The sequence below is a fragment of the Crocodylus siamensis genome, chromosome 1 (genome assembly GCF_052110815.1).
Source record: "Crocodylus siamensis isolate JL-2025a chromosome 1, ASM5211081v1, whole genome shotgun sequence".
Lineage (NCBI taxonomy): Eukaryota > Metazoa > Chordata > Crocodylia > Crocodylidae > Crocodylus > Crocodylus siamensis.
In genome coordinates, this window is record NC_143395.1 from 43,029,027 (window position 1) to 43,056,741 (window position 27,715).

Sequence of the window (27,715 nt, forward strand, 5' to 3'; positions counted from 1 at the left end):
ATAATATTTTAATATTTACAGCTGTAGCTGATGGGGGATCTAAATGTATGTAAGGGTCATAATTTTAGTACCTTTTGAAAATTATCATTTTAAGAATATTTTTTTAAATCCTACAGATGTACCTAGTGATTTTTCCAGAGGGAACTCGTTACAATCCAGAGATACCAAAAGTTATTGCAGATAGTCAGTCATTTGCTGAAAAAGAAGGTAAGCAAAACTTCAAAGAGCTTTGAGACTTAAAGAGGAAAGGCAAATACCATTTCTAGCTACCATCCATATGTGAGAGTGAAAAATTCAAACTCTCATGTTAAATTTTGCGCCTTTAGAAGTACACTTTTTAATGATCTGTACTAAGAATAAAAACTATACACTACATAAATCACATATATTAACAGAATCATCTACTGTGTTTCTTTTTCATTTTACAGTAAATAACAGTTTATTTATTGAAGTACTCTGCATGCTATCACTTTTTGCTGTGTCTGTTTTCAAAAACCAGTTTTCTTCTTTTGATTTCTACCTGTGGCATGTATATTTTAGGAAAATTCCTTAGAAGATATCTTCAAAGAATATAGGAGTATTCTACACTGGATCCAGGGCAGTGGTCCAGTTTGCTTCCTTGGATTGCTAACACCAGATTCAAAATAACCTGTCCTAAGGAAATGTCATCCTAGACTTTGTTCCTCAGGCCCTTGATATATGTTAAGTTTATGGCACATTTACCATGTTAATTGTGGCATAAATAGCAACGTGCCGCATGTTCAGCAAATTTATGGCACCGTAAAATAACAAACCAGCCACAACAGTGCTTCACGTGAAATGTTGAATATCTTTAAGGCTGGTTTGTATGGTGCAACATATGGAATGCGTGTCATATCCCATCTCCCCAGTGCTAACATAGTCAGCCCCAAGTCCACCCTAGTCCCAGCGCTGACAATTGTCAATTGTTGGCATTGATCCAGAACAGCCTCAGTTCAATGCCAGCAATAAGCTGCAGGGCAAGTGGGTTGCAGTCTTGCAGCCCTTGCACCCAACCCTCAGTTGCAGCAAGCCCCAGCCAGGGTTCACCATGACTCAGGACATCAAAATGCCTGTTGTCAGGTCCAGACAGTCCCAGTTGCTGGGCTAACCCCAGCCTAATCGGGATCCAAACTGGGGGCAGCCTCATTGTCCGATTGCAATCTGAGGACTTTTAAGTCCCATCCCAAACCTTGTGCATCCTGCCACGTAGGTCTAGCACACAAAATTTAGGTTGCGACACCACTATCCCAATCTCACTGCCATTTTAACAGCTGCCAGAGACTTAGGTTAACATTTATTTGTGTTACCATTGTGTTCGCATTGATTTGTGTACCATTGTGAGTCATGGAGAACGACCTTTTTTTGTGCCAGGGCTATGCAAACTCAGAATAAAAAGACCACTGCTGTTCAAAATTGTTTGCAGTCTTAGGCATAAGAGATGAGAGACAATCAAACAATAGAGAGACACAGGGAAGCACAAGAAAATAAAGAGCCATGTTGATCAGCAGGATAGGCAGTGGTCTTAGCATGGAGAGATGAGTTTCAAATTCAAATTATGCTATATTTGAAATGGCTTTCTGCATACTGCATAGTAGCTTGCTAGATTTTTGTAGACAGCATAGCAAAGAATCATTTTCATGAGCAGTGCAAGTGGAAAATAATTTTTGTACATTTTAGGTGTAATTTGTTCCACAGTGTCATGGAAGAGAAAGCAAGCATGCATTTTGAAACAGCCCTATGAGGAGCCTTGAAGTGACAACAGAGGTTTTGTTATAGTTTGTTTCCGTCGGATTTAGAAGGGAAAACCAGGAAAGTTACAGAGAGAAGGGTTGGAGAGTCAGATTGGGGAAAATCATTGCAACAGCATTCTGAATGGCCATGAGGGTTTGTACATGTCAAGTGCAGAGAAGAAAATGTTGAAGATAAGATAATACAAGCTGGATAAGTGTTTAGTTGCATGGATGGATAGGAGTGATCATACTTAAAAGGGATTTTGGTGAAAGTTGCTGAAAATTGGCAAAATTTAGTAATAACTTGGATCTGAGTGGAAGATAATGGCTGACTTATAGGCCTGAGTGATTGCCAGAATGGTGATTGCATTTTCCACTGCAGTTGAGAAGAGAGGGCAGAGGTATGGAATTAAGAGTTCTGTTTTAACCAGAATGAACTTGACTTGATGGCTTATGCCTGAAGCATGAGGACGTGCAGCCTTACCAAATTTTGTTTGCTTGCTTTATTTGGCTTAAACCTTACTTTTTAACTCAGTTTATTGTTTTAAGCCTTGGGCCTTTCTCCTCCCTAGAAAAAGTGTGAGGGAAATTGCCATGGTCCACCCTTCCATAGAGTGAGTTATAACAGACTTGGAGTAACACAAAAAAAGCAAAGGGATTTCAGCTCTCTATTTTTTCCCATTACACAAACAAAAAAAGTTTAGACTTCTAAGAACAACAGTTCAAAACATGTATTTCCTCATTTTGTTTTTTCCTGTTGATCAGAAGTAAATTAATTCATTTGAAAGTAAACACAAAGATAGCATCAACGGATCTGGTAAATTAATTTCTATGATGTACTGAATTGAATTCAGAACAATGTGAATCAGCATGTTGAGATCGTTGGGCTACTTGAAGTATTGTTAATTTTGGCCCAAAGAAAAATATGGCCTCTTTTTGCTTCTCAGAAAGAATGGAATTTGACTGTATGTCTGCAGGCTTAAGTCGTAAGAGAAATACAAAATTCTAAAACTCTTGGTTCAGCTGTGATGCTTTTTATTAGACCAACTAAAAAAAAAAATATTTCTTTGCAAGCTTTTGGGGACATTCACCCTTCCTCAGGCTGAGGAGAAATCTAAGATTGTAAAAGGCCTCTTAGGTAGAAAATAACTTTCATTTTGCACTGGGAAAGTTGAGACTGGATGTCACAATGGCTTAAGTCCTAATGAATTCCTATCTTCAACTTCCTATTGAAAATGTATACTGGGTAATTTTGATTTCACTTACCCTTCTTCCTCCTTGCCTAACTGTTTCTCGGCAATCTGTGAAGCACCAAGTATTTGCTTTGTTTCGTGTTACCTGACAACTTTATTCCAGTACTTTCTCAGGGATATGTGCTTTTCTTACACAGATAAGAAGCAGCAGTTCTCTTTGAAATATATAAACATGTTCCTTTTAATGCATGCATTACTATCCTGAAACCTATTTGTGTTCTAAAACAGATGATTTCACTAATCCTGTTTTTCTCAAATACTCACATTTTGCTCAAAAAAATTATATTTCTTATTACGTTAATGTGAGGACTGAGGAAAAATTAATCTGAATATCAGTCTCCTGTTTGCACACTAGTGTGGGATCATTTGCATCTCATATAAAAAAGATTGTATTTATATGTTATGAAACTTCATAAAAGTAAACTGATGGAAGGGAAAAAAGTACATTTTGTTCAGTGTCCTTAGGGTTTCTGTTCAATAATTCATAATTTTCACAACATTTTAGTAATTCACAATGTTTTTCTTAATCAGTAAAATTGGAGACATAATGTCTTTTTTTATCGTTTACCATTTAGACTTTGCCCTTTACTCATCTTGGACATTAGATTTTGTCAGTTCAGTTTTTGCTTTGTTCCAGAAGTCTTCACTTCACGCCTTCTGAAATAGATAGTGTTTAATTATAAGCAGTGTTCAGTTGCACACGTGCACACACACACACATGCTAATGTAAAAATACAGAGAGATATTTTCCTTGAGTATTGTTTTTTAGTTTTTATTTTGGCTTAACATAGTTTGACTGAATTGGTTTAGACAGATTAAATACAGTTTTTTCAAATATTTATTTGCTATTAGATGAAGAAAACAAAGTGTAAATGTTGATGTATTAAGTAGTTGGCTACAAGGATATGAAGAGACCAAAATTATTAAAGTTCACAAAACTATCCCAAAGCACAGGACAAATGACACACATTCTCCATTTTTGCCTTCCAGGGCCAAGACTGATTCATGAATCAAGAGAGCTCTCTGATACAGATAGAATTCTATCAGGTCATTTAATGTCCGTCCCCCTCGTCCCATCCCCTCCTACCCCGCTTTAATTACTGTATAGGGTTGATGCATATCTTTGCCTCAAAATTGATTTGAATAAACATTTCTTACAAAATAGGCTATAGCTATTACATATTCAGAAGGGCTGGATTACAAGATATTCTTGGGACTGGAGAGGGAAAAATCAAATGCTTTGGTCAATGTCCAAATGCTTTATTTTCAGGTCAGTGACCTCAACAACATGCCCATCGCATGATGCAATATGAATATGTAAATAAGCTTAACTGTCCATGGATAAGGTGGAAGAATCTCAAACACAAAGAATTTAAGGATGATTGAGATCCCTGATGAAAAGATGTGACCTCTTATTGACCGTTTCATTTGATGGTCAGCAGTGAAATTTGGGATTTGCGCCAGATCTTTCCTTCCCTGCTCTGGCTAGGAGGCTTCCTGTTTCTAAAACCTAAGCAAATGAGTTACTTACAATTATTTGTGTCTTATGCCTGTCGCACTACAATCCTGATGACAATCCTGATTCTGAAATACAGAAGCTTTCAGGGAAGGAAAATGGATGAACGCTCCTTGCCCCAGTGTTCTCAGAAAATGGGAGAGGGTTCTTTAAACTGAAAAATGAGCTTTGTGAACTGGACTTGAAAATTGTCATGGTGTACCCAGCCAAGTTCTAGGCTGAGTATACTGCCAGGTTTTTTTGTTTACAAGAATCTAAAGGATGCCAAAAAACTTCTAGAGGTTAAGAAGGTGAAGTTACAGGGCACAAATGTTCCTGTTCTTGGGCTCTTGAGATTGACCCATACTAACTAGCCATTAGACATTTTGTACAATGTACCCAGTGTAAAATACTGTAAATCACTCTATATCAATAAGTCTGTGCATTCAGAGAGAAATTAATTGTAGCCAAGCTATTCCATAGACAGTAAAAATGAAAGAAGAAAGAATGAAAAGTGAAGGTCTTGAAGTTTTTCCTCTATAGATGACTTGTCAAAAAGAACATCACTTGATATCACTCCATCATTCTACTCCTAAAAGCACTGGTAATGAAAACTGGAATGTAGACTCAACCTGTTGCCCAGCTTGAATGGGGACTAAACCCAGATAGGCTGCTTCATAGCTAACTTTTTAATGCTGCAGCAGCAGAAGTAAAGGTAATAGTGAGTGTTAAGTAGCAACCTCCATGACATTACCTGCTACCAGGTTTTCAGAAAAAACTTAGTCCATGTGTGTTCATGCAACTTTCTCTTGTGTTCTTTTTTGTATAATGTTTGAAAAATAAAGTCCTATGATGAGTAATTCAGTAGAAACAGTATTTTACCTATTATGGAGAAATTTTATAGTGGGTATAGATGTGGAACCTATATTTCACTTAATGTCTAAGACCTAAGCATAGCAGTACTATATTATGAGCATTATGGGCATTTTTACATGCGTTTTGGAACGCAGTGCCAGATGCTTTAATTAGCAAGCTGCGCTAATTAAAAGCACTCAGGCATCATGTGTATCAGTGGCCCTGGACTGAAAAATGGCAGCAGGGTGCTTTGAACTAAAGCCCATTAAAAGTTTTATTTCAGAGTGCCCTGCTGCCATTTTTTTCAGCACAGGGATGCTGGTGCATGTGATGTAGAAGGCTTCCAGAGCATGTCAGTTTCTGTGCTTCAGCAGACTCGATTAATTGAATCTGCTCTGATGTGCTGGATTTCCAGCACATCGGAGCAGGCTCCCTGCACATCTATAGAAGCCCTACATTTTTCACATGCAAATTCCCAGTCTATAATTTAAAAAGAGACCTAAAAGAGTTAGGGAGTCAAATAACCTTTTGATTACTTTAAACTCTGCAGAAAATTCCAACCATGACAGGTGTGCTTAGTCACTGATATAACTTTTAATGTTTATTTTACTGTGATAGTAAGCGTCTTGTGATACACTGATGTAGTCACAAAATAAAAACTGAGGTAACACTAATACTGTAAGGAACTGTAAATATTTAAAGCTTCATACTGAAAGTCCAGCAAAGTTCACGGTGGTAACTTACATTTTAACTGGAATATGAACAGTCAACATTCTAAATTAAAAATCAGATTTGTTGTGTAATACAGTATACTGCAAAGGCAGAAATTTGCTCTTCAGAATAAGGTATTAATTTTTGGCAGTATTGAACACAGATGTATCCTGCTGGCACAGGGAATCATCTCTTCATTTTATTTTGGTGCCTGATAAACAAGGATCCTGGTTTTCCATTTCCCGCAGAAAAACAGAAAACCACGGATTTCCCATTTTTATCAGAGAAAACATAGATTTTTCTCCCTTAGAAGAGAATCCCATGGATTTCCCCTTTGCAAAGAGCTCTGCAGGCTGGCTGAGTTCCAGCCTCCAGGAGCTGTTTGCAGAAGGGGCAGAGAAATGCTCAACCCTGCCTGGAGGGGAAGGAAGGGGGGAAGGGCAGGGTCTGTCATTCACACTTACTGGAGGCTGTTTCAGGCTCACACTTCTTTCTGGAGGTGAGTGGGGCTTGGGAGTTGCGGGACAGGGCTGGGGAAGAAGCTGGCTAGAGACTAAGGGAGCAAGGAGGTTTGCAGCCAGCCAGGCACTCTGGCCAGGAGGGGGTTTGTAGTCTCCCTGCCAGAGTGCTCAGCAGACTGGAAACCCCCACTGCCCCCCACCAGCTGCAAACCCCCCTGCTCCCTCAGCCCCCAGCCAGCTTGGCCACTGCCCAGCTGGGCACTCTGGCCTAGGCAGGGAGGTTTGCAGCCAGCCAAGCACTCTGGCTGGGAGCAGACAGGCTGCAAACCCCTTTCCAGCCAGAGTGCTGGCCAGCTGCAAACTCTGGGTCACAAATGCTGTGCTCCCCACCCTGCTGTCCTCCTCCAGACTCTCCAGAGCACAGTCTGTGCAACTGGTGTGGCAGGGTGCAGTGGGGCCACACATGAAAGCTGCCTGCTGCTGCCCTGGCCACACTTCCTCTGCTTGCATGGGGGCAGTGCACATCTGTCCTGCCCCCCAACCCCAATCTAGGAGGCACAGGTCTCGCCTGCCCTCTAGGACTGCATGCTGCCCCTGGGAGGTGGCCCTGCCCAAGCCTACAGCAGGTAGCAGCAGGGAGGGAGCCAGCTCGTGTTCCTGCTGTAGCAGCTGCTGCCTTCCACTGGGGACAGGGAGTTGCAGACCTGGGTTCATAGCCCTTGCAGGTAGGGGGCAAGGGGCCCAAGCAGTCCTGGGGTGCTGTGGAGGGGGGAGTGAGGGACACCAGCAGGGATATGGGAGACATTTAATTTTAACCATGGATTTTGGGATTTTTATCAGAGAATTTGCAATTTTTTAATTGCAGAAAACCAAAATCCCTGCTGATAAATCATGATTCAAGTGAGCCTTCACAGACATGACAAACTGTACTAAATGAAAGGATGACAAGTTCCTTGAATTGTTTTTTGAGGATATTGGAAAAGAAAGTTTGTTACTGTAAGCTGTGTCTGCACCACCTCTTGACTCTAAGCAAGGCCGCAGCCAAGAAGTCCACCCTGGTGGCACTCAGCATGTGCCAAATCCCATTAGTAAGGCAATGAAACAGGCTTAGAGTGGCTCTCAGCACTCACCCCAGTATTGTTCTTTAAGGTTCCTGGTCTCAGACATTCTTCTTGATGTACCGAGATATAGTTAGCTGTGTTAGTCTGAAGTCAATAGAAGTCAGGGTAGATAGTCGTTAAGATCTCCTAACTAAAGCAGCAGTTCCCAACCTCGGGTTGTGACCTGAATGAGGGTTGTGGGAGCAATGCCGGCGGCACCACACACAAAGGACAAGCTGTGCCGTGTGCCAGGAGCTCCCCAACCCCCAGGCTGCTGCCACTGCCACACTCCACTCCCAGCAGCAGATCATGGCAAAAAATGGTTGGGAGCCACTGAACTAAAGTTTGTATGTGTAAATAAATACTTGCACACACATATATATATGTCCATAGATGTATGTGTGTATAGTACAGTATATATTTATCATAGAGCTTTTGTGAAGTGAAGATAACTTCATCAGATGCTGTGAATAGACTTGCTGAAAGCAGGGTGTAAGGAAAGAGAAATTAGAATACAAAAGACAAAGGGAGGCAGGGCAGTGCTGGAAGAAGCAGTAAACCCATAGGTATAAAGAGACACAAAAACTAATCCAGATGATAAGGCGGACAAGGTTCTTTGGGTCAATCTGATCTCTTTTATTAGACCAACTAAATAGTTGGAAATTTCTTTCTTAGCAAGCATTTGGGTCTAAAAGCCCTTTGTAATCCAGGTGATAAAGAATCCATAGTCTCTGTTTTAAACCATATTTGACAGAATCCAGTCTACAAATGATTTCTTGTTCCACAGTTTTCCATTCAATCGGGTTTTTAAAAATTTGCTGTCTGAGAACAGTCACCCTGTGGTGAGTGATGGGGTGTCCATGGAGGCTAACGCATTCTGCCAAAGACTTGCGTGTCTTTTTGCTGCTGATGTCAGAGCAGTTCATTTGTTCTGTCACGTAGGTATCACCCAGTCTGTCCAACATAGATAGCTGAGGGGGCACTGTAAGCAGGTAGTGGCATATAAGACATTAGGGGCTATCTGAACTGGTTGTGTATCCTCAGGAGCTACTGGGAGCAAGGTAAATTTCTTGGTAGCAGTCCTGGGTATGTCAGGAAAGTAGCATAGACCTAACCTCAGTTTTGCCACTAGACTCATTGATATTAGGTTTGGCTTTGTATGTTTCCCTGTGTTGTCACTAATACAGTTTTTCTGTCTGGAATATTTCTGGTAGCAGCTCTGACCACTAGCATAAGGAGGTGGGATAGCAAATGGGGCAGCAGGCTCTGGCTCTGAGCTTAAAGATTTTGACTTGGTCTTCTACATATTGTTTGAGTTATTTTGTCTATGGATTTAGTTTTTCACCTTCTGTTGGTGTTTCCTGCTTCACTTGTTTGATAACTATCTGTAGGCCCTGTAAAGCATAGTAAAATGCTGTGTAGCATGCTATTGTTTCAATCAAATCCACCACAATACATGCCTTTTCTTTGTTAAGATTTGAAAATGAACAAAAAAAAGGAACAGCAATGAACTAAAAAAAATTATTTCATTTTTGAAATGTTAAGAGAATGTTTAGTAATGATCAGATATTAAATTTTGCTTGTCATTACTGAGCAAAGACAAAACCACCTCCTTGCACTCAAAAAGGATAATAAAAAGGGTTATAAATTAGAGAAGTGGAGAATATTAAATACATTATTTTTAAAGATATAAAGATTCTCAATTAGTATCATGCATTCCACTTAAGCTTATCATGCATGTACAGTATTGTAGGTGCTAAAATGATAGGTCTTTGAAATGAATGGCAATCAATTTACTTAACTTCCAAAAATGAGGCCACTTCCTACATCAGGGCGGGCAATTATTTTGGGTGGAGGGCTGCTTACTGAGGTTTGGCAGGCCATCGAGGGCCACATGACAGGCAGCCAAAAATTAATTTTCTGCATTTTTTTAGGGGCCCCGCAGGTCAGATAGAATGGCCTGGCAGGCCGCATTTTGCCCACAGGCCATGTTTTGCCCAATCCTGTCCTACATGCCTAATTTGAAAATGTCAGCAATTTATCAGAATTAAGCCAACTTCTCAGACTTGTCTGTTTCTAGCAAGTCAGTTTGTTCATCACAAGTGTATCATTTGTAATTACATGTAATTATGTAACTACCTGTAAGTATCAAATTATTCTTATTGGCTACAACTGAACACCATTCTTGTTTCTTATTTTGCCCATTTTCCTTTCCTGGTGCTTTCCTTTCTCCTTCTTCTTGTATATCTGTTAATGGCCTGATGATATGTGTTTCTCTTGGGATTTTATAAATTTCTGATCCTAGATTCCTCTTTATGCTGTGGCCTGTCAGTGTGGGTGGCCTGGCAGTCTCTCTCTTATTGATTAGATAGCTGACAGTGTCTTTATCTGGAAATACTGGACTGAATTTTGCCACAGTGCAGCTAACTCACCCAGTTGGAAATAGTCATCATTTTATAACCTTGCGTTTGGTTGATCTCTACCACAGTGCTGTTTGGCTTAACTCCCTACAATAGGTTCCAAGATGAGTATGGGGCCCTAGTGTTACTTATAATCTTCTGCATGGATTACAAGTATCATTAGGGCCCCACACATCCCTTTACTGGAACACATCCCTTTGTTGGAACATAGACTAGGATAGTCTAAAGTATCCTTTAGATACTCATAATTTCCACCCACGCATACCAGTTGAAGACAGTCTTGTGCCATATGTAACTTTAGAAGTATCCTATTTTCTTAATCTCTCTGGACTGTTAAATGATGATTTATTTTTTCAGCAAGTCTTAGAAGACTGGGCAAGTTCCAGAATACTGGAACAACAACCAGTGTTATGCCAGTACAGCAAAACCTTATTAATTTGATACTGGATATTTCAAAGTGTTGAATACCTCAAAGCTATTGTCACTCCCCATTTGGTTTTTATATGCCTTTACCGTACAGATCATTCAAAATATATTTGGTTTGAAATTCGAAGCTGTTTTCTGGTTCCTGAGACCAGGAAAACCTTGTTAATTTCAAACACAGGGAACCAAAAAGTAATGGAAATTAGGGCTGTGCGAAATGCCTGCATTTTGTTTCGGTTACAGATTCCGCATTTTGGAGGGACAGTGTTTTGTTTCAGTGTTTCGAATCACTGTCCCGTTTCGTTTCAGCCAAAGTGGTTTCGGAGATGTTTCAGAATTTTGACGGTATTTCGGCCATAGGCTATAATGGGGAATCACAAAACTGCCTATAACTTTGTCATTTCTTACCAGATTCAGAAAAAAAATTCAGGGATGGTAGTCCCTTCTGGGGCCATGAATCCTGCCAAGTTTCAAGGAGAGACGTGCAGGGGTTTCTCGGAAACTGTACAACCCAGCTGTTCAAACAGAACTAGTATCGCTTGCTGGCAGCAGCAGCATGCTGTCATCCTGCGCACAGATCCAGGGGCCCGTGCCCCCCAGGAGGAGTCTGGCACAACCTCGCAGCGCTCCTGAGGGGTGTGGGCCCCCAGATCTGTGTGCGGGATGACGGCAGCCTGCCACTGCTGTCTGGGGCCAGCGCCAGCACTGGTTTCCTCCTGGTGCTCAGTGCAGGCTGCACCAGGCAGTCTCTGCTGCTGGCCCCAGCTGGCAGCAGCAACCTGCTGTCATCTACATGCTCCAGAGCTGGTGAGTGCAGAGCTTTAAAAAAAATGCAGCATGAGGTAGTGGGAGTCACCCCCCCTCACCTGGCACCTGCACCATGGCAGAGGTGCAGTGCAATTCAGCAGGGCGCTGCACACTGCCTGGGAACTGGTGCAGCTCCACCTGTCAGCCAGAGCTCTCAGTTCGATCCGCCAGCTCATCCAACGGGGTGTGGCCCCTAGATCTGCATGTGGGGTTTTAGCAGGTTGCTGCTGCCAGCTGGGGAAATAACCCAGAGCCACTGCCATCAGCAGCTGAGCCTACTGTCATCCTGCATCACATCATCTGGGGATTCGTGCTCCCCAGGAAGAGCTGGAAGAAGCGATCAGCTGGGGGAAAGATTGGGGAGCTGGGGAATTGAACTGGGAACTAGGGGAGTGTTCAGGGACCCCCGGTTCAAATGGCCAGCACTGGGGTTGGAAGGGACCTCAGGGACAGATCATTGTCACTGGCCACCAGCTACAGATGTCAATATCAGAGCAGTCCTTCCCCCTCTACTCCCCCTCCCTTTTTCCCTGCAAGCCCACCTCAGAAACAGCTCTGAAACGGCTCTAAAATGTTTTGGAAACATCCAAATAATTTCAGATGGCCCATTTTGTTTCGGAGCCCTGAGTTTCATTTTGGATTCAGCATTTCGACCATTGAAACGTCCAAAAGAAAACAGCCACTGACATTTTGCACAGCAATATTGGAAATACTGTAAATAGATTTGAAATAACCATACCAATGGTAATTGTGGGTACGTACAAATTTAATTCACCCCAATGTGAAACTCATTAACTGGCAAGTGAGGCGTTATCCCACTGACTAATTAAGCAAATATCACAGGATGTAGCACAAGGAGTTCCTAATGTTGACCAGCAGCAGTGATATAGGGGCCCTTTTTCTTATGCTTAAATCAGGGTTGAGTAATTATTAGGGCCTGAGGGCCACATAGGGAGGTTTCACAAGTTGTCATGGGCTGGGTCAGCACCCTCCCCTGCTCCCTCCTCCCCCCCCCTCCCCCTCCCCCCCAGCAACTCACCAAAACTTATGTGGGATGGGATCAAGGTTGGGCAGGGAGCAGTGTTTGGGACCAAGATGGGCAGGTGAGACTAGGTTCACAGGGCAGGGTTGTGGGGTAGGCCAGGAGCTGGAAGCCAGAGCCCCTCACAGTGGGGCAGGAGCCATCCAGCTAAAGTTTCCTCCCAGCAAGGAACGGTGCAGCAGGAGCAAGAGAAGGAACCACCGCTGGAGGCAAGGGGAGTGGAGCAGCACTCAAGTAGCTGCAGCTGCACCAGGAATAGCTGTGCACACTGGCCAGGCCCAGGCAGCAGGCATGCGCTGGAGCATGGCACAGGCTTCCTAGGGCTAGGCTCGGCCCCATGTGGAGTGCTGTGTGGGCATGTGGATCAGATCAGTTGGCAAGCTCTGCCCACGGGCCATATCCAATCAATCGGTGGGCTGAATCCCGCTCATGGGCTGTGTTTTGCCCACCCTTGACTTAAATCACTCTAAGTGCAGAACTGTTACACTAATACCCTTCTTCCCACTAAACCCCCTTGTGGATCCAGCATCTCTGATCCCCAGTCCCACCCCGTATCGTGCGTGTAGCTGGAGCTGCTTTCCCTCCCACTGCTGCAGGCTCCCTTGCACCCTGGCGCTTGCTCTCCTGAGCCCTGGCCACTTTGCATGCGCTCAAGGGGGTGGGAGTACATGGAGTAGCCAGGCTCAGGGAGCAAGTGCTAGGGTTCAGGGGTGTCTGTAGGGGTGGGAGGTGGGAGCAGCTTCATGGGATCAATCCAAGTGTGGAACTGTCATGCCAACCCCCTTCTCCCCTCCTCCCTCCCACCAAACCTCCTTGTGGGTGTGAGTGAGTAAAGTCTGTATGTATCCTCTGTAATTTGGATACATGCAAATTACTATCAGTACATTTATTTCAAAGTTGGTATTTTTTTGGTTCGCTGCTTTGCAAGTTAACAAGGTTTTACTGTATTTAAGAAAAGGAGAAAGGTACAACATGCATAACTGTAGGCCAGTTGGCTTAACATCATTCTTGGCAGAATAATGATACAGACTCAAAAAAGAATGAAAGGAGGGTAACATAATTAATGTTGAGTACCAGACATTTATGAAAAATACATCTCATCAACTAACTTCATTGGATGATGTTTCAAGTCCTAGGTGTGTTTATGTAACTTATTTGGATAGCTGTCAAATGTTAAATCTGGTGCCACCCAATATTTTGATTAAGAAACTAGAATGGTAAAAAAATCAACATGGATGGCGCACAGATTAAAAAGCTGCTATTGTACAGATCTCAAAATGTAATTGTAAATAGGAAATTCTTATCAAGCAGCTGTGGTCCTGTTCCTGCATAAATAAATTATTGGTCTTTTACTGTTTAATGTTTTTATCTTTACTAATAGAACAATATTAGTAAAGATGTTATGTTAAGTTTATGAATAGCCAAAAGATTGGAGAAAGTGGCAACAGTGAAGGGACAGGTCTCTGATTCAGTGATGTGGATTATGTGGTAAACTGAATGCAAACAAACAATGGGCGTTTTAAGGTAATGTAACAAGAAGTCAAACTTAGAAGTAAAGAATTCAAGAGGGCTCTTACAAGATAGGGTAGTCTCTCTTGGGAAACCATATCTCTGAAAGTGACTCTGTAGTGATGGATAGTCCACTGAAGATGGCCTTCTTATAACACCTTCTTAGTGCTGTAAATAGGAATGTAGAGTTGGTGTTGTGTCTGACCAAAGAGTATAATATCCTGTTCTCGCACTGACACCACAAAAGATGTCAGTATATTAGAGAGGGTTCCAAGAAGAGCCAGAAGAATCAAGCAGCAAAAGAATCAAGTAGCTGAATTGTTTCAGCTTAGCAAAGAGGAGATTAAGGTAGAGGCATGATCAGTTTACAGAAAAAATGGATGGGAACAGCAGATAATGGTAAGACAAAATACAATAGCTAGAATTTAGACCAATTAAAACTAAAATAAAGATGTAATTTTTTTTTTAAGTGACAACAACTGATCACTGGAGCACCTTACTAAAATTGTGAGAGTCCATCACCAGAATTGCCCTTCCTAAAATTACATGGTTCAGTTCAACAGAAATTAATTCAGAGTTCTATAGCTTATGTTAAATGGGTAGTCAGAATAGAGATCACAGTAGTTCTTGGCCTTATAATTTATTACTTTTTTCTTGTAAGAAAAGCTCTAGAAGATATTCTACATATTTTAAAAATGTGTATGTGACTAGAGTTAAATGCAGGCCTCATCCAATTTTGTCACCAGTCTATCACTTCTAAAGGGATGTAGTAGCATATAAATCCAGTCCATGTTACTGTTGGCTGGATATTAACCTGTATCCATTAGAAAGCATGAGAGATGCTATTCATTTTCATCATCCACAGAAAATGACACTTGTGATGTTTTTAAAACTAGTTTTGCCAGAACTTGCAACTTTCTCAACATACTCAGAATCAGTCTATGAATCAAGGTAATCTATGTAGACGTTGGGGTGGAGAAAGACATTTTAATAGTTCTTTAGCAGTAGTTTAAGCGTGACAGAAATGTTCCATTGATTTTTCTGTTCTTGGCCAGCTGGTTGGATAGTGAGTTCTCATAAGTAAAATTTTGGAATTTCCTGGGTCTCAGGAATGTTTTTGACTTATCCCAGGAGGAGCTTTTAGCCTTGCAATGTTCAAAAAATTCTGTTTGAAAGAAGAGGACTTTGGGGGTGATGCTTGTGGAAAGGGCCAGGCAGAGAGAGAAAAACACATTTTCTATGTTCACATCCAGCCACAGTTTGGTATGAGCTGAGAACCCCAGTGTGAAGGTTTTGAGCTACTGCAGGAGGGACTCTGTCAGGATGCTGATGTTTTCCAAGATAAAAAATCATATCATCTTCATTGCTGTGCCAGGCACTATCTCCATTAGCTCCACTGTGCAACTTCAGTGTCTTGTTCTAGGTCATCATGATGTCCAGATTAGGCTTGTAATAATCATAAACCAAGTAGAGACACTCAAAGGATTGATGCAAGAGGGGAGGGAAAGAAAGGAGAAAGAAGACAAGCTAGCATTAGTCTTTTAGCATCTCTCAGATCACTTGCCAAGTGATTTGTCAGCAGTGTTGTAAAAATTAGAAGGCACTGTGACAGGTAGCATTTTGAAAAGAAATTTGAGGGGGGGCAGGCTGGGTTTGCTATAAATAATGCAAGTACCCAATGCTGGTTATTCTGTTACCTAGACCTTTGAAGTTTTGCTTCCAGGGGAAAACAGTATTGACTTTTAGCTGCACACATGGCAAGGCAAAAGCCCTTAAACTACATAAATGATGATCCTAAAATGAAAGATACTGCTACTCAGGGGAAAAAAATACATCTGTAACCATGGGCAGGTCCAGGATTTCAGAAAGGGGTTGTAGGAGCAGCAACCCATGCTGCATGAGTAGTTTGTATGACTTATGAGAGAGAGCTTTTAGTCTCTGCATCTTACAAACTGAGGAATCCATTGTCCTGCTTTTAAGTACTGTGAAGCAAGCAAGATAAAGTGTGCTAACACTCCCCCTCTCTCCCCCTCCCTCCCCAGTCCCAAGCTGTGAGTCTGGAAGTTAGTTGTAGGTCTTTAAATGCCAGTCATTCCAGAGACATGCCTATCAGGCTGTACTTCCTGGCTCTCTACTGATAAAGTGGCAACAGTGCAGCCTGGAAGGACTACATATGTAAAAGTCTGTGCCATTTTTGCTTTTGTTGCCCTGAGGGGTCAGGCCAACGCTCAGGATCTCAGTATTGCACTGTTAGACAGGAGGGCATTGTGTACAATTGCACATATACAAACACACTAATCAGGTGCATACACACACACACTACCAGCCTGGGAACATACACATCCAAACCAGGCTAGGCACATGCATACCTATCACCAATTCAAGCACATATACTATACACCGCAAAAGTTAGACACAGATCACTAATTCGTATATCATGTATACAATGACACACACACTAGCAACTCAGATACACATACATTCAAAATAACCAGTCTAGGTTCATGTACACCCATCACTAGTTTAAGCCCATACATGCTACACGCACCAAATTTAGACAGAATCAGTTACCAATACCTGCACATCCAATACACATACCACACACACAATTATATCTATATATGTGTATTCATTAATTCACACACATACCACCCACCTATGCATACACACAGGTGAGTTCCTAAGTTGGGTGTTGTGATGTGTATGTATGTATGTGCTTGGTGTTCTTGGGATACCTGGGGAAAGGTTAAAGTAAGAAAGTAGAAGTGTAGGGAGTGAAAGTCACCAGGACTGGGATTAGAACCGGTAAACTAGAGGAGCCTGGGCTGAAGAACTGAGGCTCGAGGGTAACATTAGGTTAATTGATCTTCACTGTAAGGGTAGCCAGAGCCTGGAATGGGCTTCCCAGAGAGGTGGTGCTCTCACCTTCCCTGGAAATCTTCAAGAGGAGACTGGATAGGCACCTGGCTGGGGTCTTATGACCTCTCCCACCGCTTGTGCTCATTCCTGCCCATGGCAGTGGGTTGGATTTGATGATCTGTCTAGGTCCCTTCTGACTCATCGATTCTATGATCTTAATTGATTAAAAGACAACGCCCAATGCCTACAGAACGGGAGCAATGCCGACACAGAGGCTGGGACTGGAGCCAGAGCTATGGGGGAGCTGAAAAGGCATGTGGGGAGAGGGAAAATGGGACTAAGGGAAAGTGGGGGTGTTAAAGAGGGGCTCTGGGTATGGGGAGCCAGAGGGTGGCTCCAGGACAGCTAGAGAAGTTGTAGGGAGCGGGATTAGGTGCTGGGAGCTGGAGAAAACTGCAGGACAGACATGAGGAGCTGGGGAGCTGCGGGGTGGGGGATAACTACAGAAGGTGCAGGGGAAGCCTGAAAACAGAGACGGACAGCAGAAAATCCAGGAAAAGCAGCAGGAGAGACTGAAAGGTGGCAGGGCAGTGGGAAAGCAGAGAAAGGCAGCAGAAAGTCACAGGCAAAAGGCAGTAGATGGCTCGGGAGGCTGAAAGGCGGCGGGGACAACATGAAAGCAAGGAGAGGCTGAGAGGTGGCAGAAAAGGGGAGGTGGATTTGGGAGGAGATCAGGAAACTAGCGGGGGTGTGGCTGGAGCTGAGAGAGAGAGAACAAGGCTGGAATTTAAGATAAGGAAGGGACTGGGATTCAGTAAAACATGACCCAACTCAGGGTTGCAAATGACAATGGTTTTATTGAACAGGGGAGGTGGTGACGCAATGTCTTATTGGCTCCCTTGAACGCACACACGCGTGCGCACACGCACGCAGCAAGGGTTAGAGACGCTTGGTGCAGGGGCTGAAGTCCACTGAAGTCCAGGAGGAGAAAGAGAGTCCATATTGTAGGAGGAGGTGTGCAGGTAATATCTACCTATCCAGACTGGAAAGAGGTCCTTGTCCAGTAGGTGTTGTCCAGAGTGGGGTCACCTGCAGGGCCTCTGGGTGAATAGGTGGTGTGGTGTGGCATGGTGCTGGTCCAGATGGAGAGGGCATCCTACTGGGTCTGTCTTTACTGCCCCTTTTTATAGGGGCAGACCTTGTGTGACCTTAGTGACAGGAGGCATGCCCAGGCAAGGGTCAGCCCCTGGCATACTGAGCATGTGTGCGCCATGCAGGGATGTACAGATTTGGGTGTCAGTAAAGGTGGGGTACAATGGCAGAGTTGCTGGTTCTGCAGAGTCTTTTTGTCTTTCAACTGCTGGGTTCTTGTCTCTGTTCCTGGGTGAGGTCCATGGTTCCTGGATGAATCAATGCAAAGTGATGGCCTGGTCGTTACAGGCCATTCAGTAGCGGCCTGCTACCATTGTAGTTCAATCATTCCCAATCACTCTCATTCATCTGGGAACCAATTTACATGGGAGGAATATGTGACTCATACAGTAGCGACACGGGGGATGCCCTGGCAGAGGACACAAGATGGAGGTTTGACATATAAAATGAAAACTTGACATAACTTTGGTTCACTTACAAACACAGGCCTAAACCTATACAATATCCATATGAAACAAAAAAAATCAATACAGAATTGATGATAATACAATATACAACAGTAAGAATCAATACAAACCTAATAATAATACAGTATAAAACAGTGGATATCCAAAACCAAAAACTTGCTACCAAAATAAAAATGTTAAAGCTTATCCTACATCTTAGCTCACTTATACTTATCTATAGGGAATAGAGGGGGAGAGAAAAAGTCAGAAATAGTTGGGGAAGGGGAGGGAATGCATTTTAAAATTAAAAAAAGAAAAACTGGGGGTTTTGTTACTCTTTGAGGGAGTCAAAACCCCACCACAATTGGAACTGCCTCAGATGAGATGTCTGTTTACAGTATTGCCAATCCCATGTCAAACATCATGAGACAAACTCTTAAAAAAATCAAGAGATTTGGCATTGTAAATCATAAGGTGCTATTTTTGAAGTGTGTGTATGTGGGGTGGAGGGAGTTATTTGTGAAGGTATGGAGGGCTGTGGGAGTATGTGTGGGATTTGGAGTCTGAAGACAGTCCCTGCACACCCTGGCAGGATGTGGGGTACTCTGGCTCAGGAGTGAAAGGCAGCAGCGGGGCTTGGGAGTGAGGGGCAGATACCAGCTGAGTACTGTCGGTGTGTAAGCGGAGGTGAAGGTGTGGGAGAAAAGGGGCGGGGGGGGGGTGGGAAAGATCAAGGTCCCCATGATGAGGGATTGGGGAGGGGCTGGGGTGAATGGCGCACCAGGGTAGGTCATTCAGAGGTGCGGGGGAGCTGCATGCACACCAGGGGAGGCATGGGGGGCATCTGCCTCCCATGGGACAGAGGAGGGCTGCCCACTGCGGGCTCGGGGCTCTGCAGCCTTCTGCCTTTGCCCCAGGAGATCAGCAGTACAAGACCAGCATGCTTCCTGCCACCAAGTGGGCAGGGGTGCACTACATAATCAGCGCACCCTGCATCCCCTGCCCGCCCAGCAGGCAGCAATGGCATTGTGCAACTGAGCTCCTAGGGCAAAGGGAGCAGGGCTCAGAGCCTCATCCCTGCAGCCTACCTCTGCCCCGTGAAGGGCACATGCCCCCAGGGGTGCGCACAGCTGTAGGGAGACATCCCCACCACACTTCTGGACAATCCAGCCAAGTCCTGGAGCCCCATTCACCCCAGCCCCTTCTCTTACCCCACTTCCTCCCTCACCGTGGGGGCCTCAGTGACCCCTCCCCCCAGCCCCTTCACCCTTACAGAATTACCAGCTGGGAAAATCCAGAGATTTGTGGGTTTGATCAGGAGATCATGAGTCAGAGTTATTTTGACTTAGAAATTGCAAGTCTCATGATATTTTCTTGACAGTTGGCATTACTGTGTTTACAGCCTTTGGGCTTTTGTGACTTGGAGGCAGATCCTGTTCCACTTGCTTTAGTCCCTTTAAAAAAAAAAAAAAGTTTGTGTACTTGTCTTACACTTATCTTAACTTTAAAGCTAAGTCACAAAAAGCAACAAGTTGTAGTAAAACCAATATACCTTTCATGTTAACTATTTTGCAGGGGCTCAAGCAGGCAAAATAGGATCTGACCTTTACTGTACTTGGCATTTCCTTTGTTTGTTCCTCTCAGTTAAATATGCTTATTGAGGAGACATGCAAATAAATGCTCAGATGTCTCTCTATATAAATTTTAGTTAAAAGTTAATTTCTTAAGAAACTGATGGATTATACTTTTGTACTTCCCAAAGGCTACCCACTCAATTTATTTCAGTTCAGCAAAAAAAAATCTGTTCAGTAATCAGATTTTATGAGTCTAGTGACCAGGATGGTACTTGAAACCCCATTGCGTTCCTGTTTTTTTCCTCAGATTTTAAGAGTTTTAAGGGAGTCCTGTTTTGTTTTCTTTTTATAGTTTCTCAAATCAGCCTGGGTTGATTAAGATTTCATACTTTTATAATGTATTACAGGCATTTTTTATTTAAAATTAGCCCATGTATAAAATTGAAGTCATAAAAATAGCATTAAAAGGTAAAGTATTACATTACTAGGCATTTAGATTGTTTTTTGGCATTTAAAGTAAAATCTCATGACCCTAAATATTTTAACTTAAAGTTTTAACTTAGTATTGCCTGCCCAATATTTTAAAACAGTTTAAGCATAGTATGTTTTGTGAATTGAATGTGGGAAGGCTGCCAGGGGAACTATAATGATTGGTTTTAAGCTGTGATATATTGACCTTAGCAAAGATTATCCAGTGCTTGCAAGATCTGGCTAACATTATTATGATAGATACTTTTCAAAGATGTATTGAATGCCCAGTGCTCTCACTTGTCTACGCTTTGCTCAGCATACTAATTCATATATTAACTTTTTAAATATTATTCTTAATCATATGCAGATTTAGACCCAACTTTTGTGCTTAGATCTCTGGAGTTCACCAGTAGCCTCTGGAATGAGAGGGATTGTCATTCTACCAATGCAGTTGACAGCTTCCCACTGAATATCTTAATCTTGACAGGAGGCCTCATTTTCAAAAGGGTTCTGGACTTGGTAGTTCCCATTTGGACAACCAAATAAACAAGTGGATTATGAAAAGAACTATGTAATGTAATGACTTAGTGGTGGAGAAGCTGAGTAGGGATGACAGACTTCAGACAGAAAGGAACAAGGCTGAGAAATTTAGGAGTAGCAGTTGACGTATTCAGTAAAATGTCTGTACCAATAATTGTAGTGCTGGCGCAATACTGTAATGTTCAGTATAACACTTACTGAGCAAACATTTTGAAATATAACATAGTGACAGAGTTTGATACGATTAGTCCAAAAGCTAAAAAAACCCAAAACATTACCACCATGTTATGATTCAAAATATTTATTTAATAAATATAATTTTAAAAAGGTGTCACTGCTTCAAGTAAAGCTTAGACTAATGAAACTTCACAAATTATCTATGCTTTTTCTTTTTCATCTCCTTGTAATAAGTTACAGGTTACAGTAAAAAGTTACCTGACAAATTAATTTAAAGAAGTCAGATAGCAAAGATGATTTTCATAGATGCTTTCAACTAGTAACAATGCCATAGTGTGTTGAAAGCATTTAATGGTGCTCAGCAACACAATAAGGCCATTTTACAGTGTCAGGTCAGTATGTAAAGAAAGAAAATCCAAGGGACACTTCCAAAGTTGTTCAAAATGTTTCAAACGTGTCACTTTTTCACTTACTGCATTGTAGGGATATTTAGAAAAGAAGGTAAGGATCACAGACCTTAACTGGAAAATGTGTTTATTATTAAAACAGTTTTGGCAAGTGCTAAGCAAACTTAAATTTGAACATAACTGGCTGCATTGTACCTCCTTATTTTTCAGAAGCTGTGAATATTCTTTCAGCTTACTTTACTGTATCTTTTCCTGGTAAAGTTTGGAGGAAAAAAATCCGTATGGACAGGGAAAAGATCAATACCAATACAAATATGTATGTGACTAATGAATAGTAACATAATAAATTTGTTTTTAATACCTCTCAGTCTTAAACATTCTTAAAAAGCAAAGAATAGATATGCTGCTTCAGAAACAAAAGAATAGACTCTGGCAGCAGTTGAAGCTGAAGTGAATAACCTCAGTAGTTTCTTTCATAATTTAATTTGGACGACAAATGTTGTTAACCGGAAGAGATCGGAATTTTTCATTTCACATATATTCTTTTCCAAAGAAGCATTACAGTTTGCTTCAGATCTTCTGTTTCTGAGATTCATTATGTATTCAAACTTTTAAAGAAAATTCAGTTTCAGTCAAAGCCATGTGGGCATCAGCCGTCTTTCATGAAAAATATGGAATGGTAGCTGAAACCAATTTTTAGAATGTTATTCAGATGAGTAGTAGTCACCTGTTTTGACAGGTGTGCTGCAAGGTCAGTCCAAGTATACCACAAGTTAAACCATGCTCCTTCCCCCAGGTGCTGCTCTAATCCCCCTCACCTCCCCAGTCTGTGGCACACCAAGCCCAGCAGCTGCCCACCATGCCCCTGGTTTAGACCATTCTGTGCTAATATAGTATGCATCTTCATGTGTGGACAAACACTGTGAGCCATTTCAAAAAAGGAATGTTTCAAAAGGGCAGCATTTGATAAATGCTAGTTGTGTGTGACTGTGTGTGTACAGTAAGCCCTGAATGATGGAGTGTTAAAATCGGAGAGGTGGTTGTTGCATTTGAATCATTCTCATATCATTCGCACCAGCTGCTGCCCTCTTGAAACCAAGCATTTGTGTATCCACATGTCACATGCAAGCCATTCAGAACCTCCACATCCCTGAGAAAACAAAGATACATGGCTGCAGGGTATGTGAAACTAGACTTTTCTTCCCAGAGTTGTTTACTTTCCAAACCACTGCTCACTACAAATACAATCAAACTTATTGAATCTAACTTTTATTAAGTGTTCTGTGCTGGGAGTAAATGTTTTCTACGTCAAGCAAATTATTAAAACATCAACAGGCTATTTAAGTGCCTACCTTTAAGGATCAATAGCCCTATGAAGTCAGTGCTCAGTAAGGCTGTATGCATCAATTTAAGCACATGCTCTGGTACCTTGCTGCATACTTACGTCATCTGCTGTTTATGGTGAAAAGTTACGATATCCATTCCCAGAAAGAGTAGGTGTTCTGTCCATCTCAGTTTTTTCTTCCTGCTGATCAGGTGAGAACAGATTACCTTTGAAAAAGATTTTCCCATGAACTGCTAAGCTAGATGAGCCATTTTTCAAACAAAAAGGAACTTGTTTTCCAAGGATATCATTCTTTGTTCAGTCCAAACAAACTTCTGCTGATTTCTGGGGAAGTTGTATGAGCTTACTGATGTAGGGCAATTGCAATTTGAATTTTTATTATTTTCTCCTTTTTTTCCTTTTTCATTGCTTTGTACTGGGAAAGACACAATAGAATAAGCTGGAAGAATATGCAAGTCCTTAGGGCTGTATTGATATACAGGGGTACTTTTGAGACACCATTTACAAATCTTGTCACCTACATTCAGGAAAGGTATTGAAACAGGTAGCAGAGCTATGATGATCAGGGGAATCTGATCCTATTCAACAAGAGGAGACCTAAAAGAATTTAGTTTGTTATACCTAGCAAGACAAGAGTTCAAAGAAGGGGCTATGGTTGCTACCTATATCCTGAAGAGGGAAAATGCTGGAGATGGAAAGGGTCATTTAAATTAAGATAATGCTGTGTCTGAGATTTAGCAGCCATCTCAATTTTCATGCACAGGGTATTACTTTCTCATGTTTTAATTCCTAACACAGAGCAAGAAGTTATTCACAGGAAAGGCCTATTCCCCCAAATGGGTGACCTGCGTGGCCTAGATCCAGCGTAGGTCTCAATTTAAAAAAAGAAAGAAAGAAACCTGTTCACCTGATGCTGAATTCTTCAATATCACATACTCAGTAAGGATTAATTGACCACTCTTTAATCTGCCTTCAGAAGAATTGAACTGCCATGAATTTTAAATTGCAAGGGGAGCTGAAGAAGGATTGCTGCCTTCTTGTTCTCTGTTCCTTGTGTGAGGGTGCACAGTTCCTATAGGGCAAATAACCACTTTCTTCATGAAAGCATACCTGTGTCAGTGAAAATTCATATGTAAGGATTCTCGGACCCAGCATGGAATTTTAAAAATGTTTATGGTGGTTGCATGGGTATTGGGGCAATTCCCCTGTAATTTGAGTGGTTTGGGTTTAAGCCATTGCTCTACCAGATTCAGATAAGAAGTCTTAAACCCACATCTCCCAAGTCATAGGGGAATAGCCCAGCTACCTGAATCTTACTTATTTTGGGGTAGAATGTGTCTTGGTTTGTATATGAGAAATTTTGAAAGGCCTCATTTTCATCCCAATGAAGAATGAGAACCAATTTTGAAACATGGACATTTTTCACTAAATAAAATGTTTTCTGGTCAGACTTCACCGGCCCTAGTGGAGTCTTAATTTTATGGTTTTGGAAAGTATTTTTAAATAAAAATTTCTGTTGAGTTGTGTTATAAAAAATTATACCTTAGATAGCTGTGTTTGGCTAATCAAAACTCACAGCTTCTCTTGCAATGCTCCGGTCCTATGCATAGATTGTACAGAAAGGCTCAATGGTTACAGTTAGCTCTACTGGAGTGGAAATGGGCAAAGAAAAACTTAAACTGAGTAGGAAGGAAAATATCCTGTAAATGGAATTAATTATACTTTGTGATTGTAGTTTGAAAGTGTGGAAGCACCTGAGTGCATTTGAAGTTGGAGTACATAGTAATCTTCTATGAGGAGCTTCTGTCCAGGTGGAGGGCTGAGTAGTACAGCCACATTTCTAATTTCAGTATTTGGTTCCTATAATGTTTAATGATTCACATAGTTATCAAAAGACATCTGCAGAATAAATGGATAATGATACTCAATTCCTCAATCTTTTTCTTTTGAACCTATCTCTATATTGTACCTCTTGCTTCTATTACAAGCATTATTTGCTAAAGTATGATTCACAGAAGCGTGGAAACAGAATTAACATTCTGTTACATTAGGTAATTTGTTGGACAACTAGTATGTTCTTACTATCCTCTTTTTAGTGTTATTTTAATTTTTTTGAATTTCCCACGCAACCCAATCCCATTTGTACTACTGCTGAGCAATCAGATTGTATAGGTTGCTTTTATTTGTATATATGTAGTATTTAAGTCCAGTTCAGTTCACCTTTTCTACATATATGCTGTTTTTTGTTGTTGTTTTTTAGGACTTGCAGTATTAAAACATGTGCTGACACCACGTGTGAAAGCAACTTATGTTGCCATTGATGCAATGAAGACCTACTTAGATGCGATTTATGATGTTACAGTAGCATATGAAGGTACTGTGGACCACAAAGGGCAAAGAAAAGTAGCACCATCTATGACTGGTGAGTTGATATTACTTGTATGTACATACTCTTGTGAAATATAGGACAAAATAGACAGCTCTAGCAGTTTTTCAGCAATCAGATAATATAAAATGCACATAAAGCTGATGGATCCAACCTAAAAATACTTCTACATAGGAGATACTTGATTTAAAACATCTCTAGGGGCTTCTACATGTAGGCATGATGATTACCCCTCAGTTCAAGGAGTATTCCTATGGCCAAGTCATATCTATATCCTGATATTCCCAGGTAGTTATAATGACCTCTTGAGGCATTAGCAAACAGGTGATACTAATCTTCAGGTTTGTTCTGACTTCAGGATTGAGAGAGTATAAAGGTGGCTGTAAGCTACCTCTCTTCCTCTCCAGTTTGTGTCTCGTGTGTTATGCTAGAGGTCTGTCCAAGCTTTGTGTTAGGTATTTTATACAGGTGAGAGAGGAAATAATGTGCTTATTGTTTGTAATTATTATTTGACATTCATTTGCAAGAGAAAGAATGTGCAAGAGAAAGAATGGATATTTGTACTTCTAAAGAAAAGTATTAAAATATTTATTCATACTTAAAGAATGAAAATATTTTATGCAAACTAGCTTTACTTCTGTGCTATTAAAATATGAAAAGAAAGCAATTAAAGATTGAGGATGGACTGGAGCAGATTTTTCTAGTAAAATAACTAGAAATAGTTCTAATTGGCAGCCATAGTAAAGTGCCAGGATATTTTCTTTTAGGAACTTCATTTGTTAACTTATGAGCAGTATTTCAAATTATTTTCAGGGTGCTTTTACTTGTTCTCCAGCAGCAAAGTAATATTCACTGTAGTACCTGATGTTCTTTAACTGTTGTTGTCTGTCAGTATGTTAGTCTTACCTTGCCTGCCAACTGAGAGGCTTTTTAGACTTCGGAGTTCACTTTAACACAGTGTTGCTTTTTCAATTCTATTAGGACCATAAATATTCAGACAAGTTACCAGTCTTAACTGTTAGAAGCAAATCATGGAAATACTTCTGTTCCTGAACAGCTTACTCTGTGGAAGCTAGAGTGGCTTATTTATGTTATGGTTTGCATAAGCATTAGGAGTGACCCCGCATGCACATTTTTCAAAATTGACCAATTTTTTTTCTAGTATTCTTTATATACAAATATTTTTAAAAATTTTGTTACAGGCAAGCCTTCCTTACTCTTCTAGCATGTAGGAATAACATGAGTATCAATAGATAGAATTCAGGTCACCTTTTTTTGTTATTCCATTTCTCTCGGACATGTCTGGTAAGATTTTAGCTATTTAAGTATACCTCACATATTTGTTCAGTTCTAACATGTGTTAAGAATTTGCTGAACTTTCAGCTAAGATTTATTTTTCTCTCTTATAAAATTCCTAATAATAAACAGTTTTATTATTATTATTAGACCTCATTATTAGTAGCATTTTGGATAAGATCCAGAGAAGTAATTTAAGTGTTTCCAGCTTAGGCACCATAGCACCTAAAAATACAACATGTTTCTGGCCCCAAAGCTGAAGGTGTTTAAAATGCCTCCCTGGACGTTGGCGTCTCAGCCTAGCTGTATGGACACTGCTCTCTCTCTTAAAATAGGAGTTCTTATTGCACTGCAGCTTTCCTAGATTTTTTTAAAATAGCTCTCTGCTCTGATAAAAAATCAGTTCCTTTTTCTATGACTGTTGCAATAGAAATCAAACAACCATGGGGTTTTTTTGTTTTATTTTGATCTATTTTTTCCCCTTAATTATTATAAGCCAGGATTTCTTTTTGATTTGTTAAGGTTATGAGGGGTTCTTTTTGCTTTTGTGGGTGGGAGAGCTGTTCATTTGTTTTTGATTTTGCTTTGCATCTTGGAGATCCTAGCAACAGTCTAAATGTGGATTTTATTTATTTATTTATTTATTTATTGTAAAACAATTCATGTTGTAATTCTGGGAAGTCTAATTAACATTTATTTGAAATGAATATCTTGAACATTTCAGTTCAGCTCTGCTACTTTTACATTTAATCCTATTAATTTTTTTTACGTGCACGAGCCTAAATTTACTCTGTGTGTGCGTGCATGTGCAGTTTAATATTGGAATATCTTATTATGGAATATCTTGTGTTCTAGCAGTATTGCATAATTTTATGGTGATAGAGAATCTCTCCAACTAGATCATTCAACCAAGTAATGAATTTAAATGCTTATTGCCACAGTCCTAACTCTTTCAGTGACAATAAAATGAATAACACGTGAATATATAACTAACCAATTGCTGATGACAAAGTAGTTCAAACCATTCCAGATTATTGTTGTAGTCAGATAAGCAACTAATTTATATTATTGTGTATGCCAGGACAGATGACAAATAAGATCGTATTTGATCCAATAGGAGATCACCCATAAAAACCTTTACTTCTTGCATATTTCCTGGGCCATCATAGCTACAGCATCATGCCAGCACAACATCCGCATCATTCTATGAATTTTTTAAGAAAGATAAAGTTGAC

General features: G+C 41.0%; 1 protein-coding gene and 1 long non-coding RNA gene across 2 annotated transcripts in view; one reads left to right on the top strand and one right to left on the bottom strand.

Annotated features, from left to right (window-relative positions):
* AGPAT5 (1-acylglycerol-3-phosphate O-acyltransferase 5) overlaps window positions 1-27,715 on the top strand; it is a 103,155-nt gene that overhangs the window by 50,618 nt on the left and 24,822 nt on the right. Inside the window, exons 5-6 of the mRNA XM_090033507.1 lie at window positions 117-207; window positions 25,059-25,220. Of these exons, the coding sequence (XP_089889633.1) occupies window positions 117-207; window positions 25,059-25,220 (253 nt within the window). The remainder of the gene's footprint in view (window positions 1-116; window positions 208-25,058; window positions 25,221-27,715) is intronic.
* LOC149872746 (uncharacterized) overlaps window positions 17,595-27,715 on the bottom strand; it is a 37,549-nt gene continuing 27,428 nt past the window's right edge. The window contains exons 2-3 of the long non-coding RNA XR_016440329.1: window positions 22,898-22,981; window positions 17,595-18,247 (exon numbers count right to left, since the gene is read on the bottom strand). This is a non-coding gene — a long non-coding RNA (uncharacterized LOC149872746). The remainder of the gene's footprint in view (window positions 18,248-22,897; window positions 22,982-27,715) is intronic.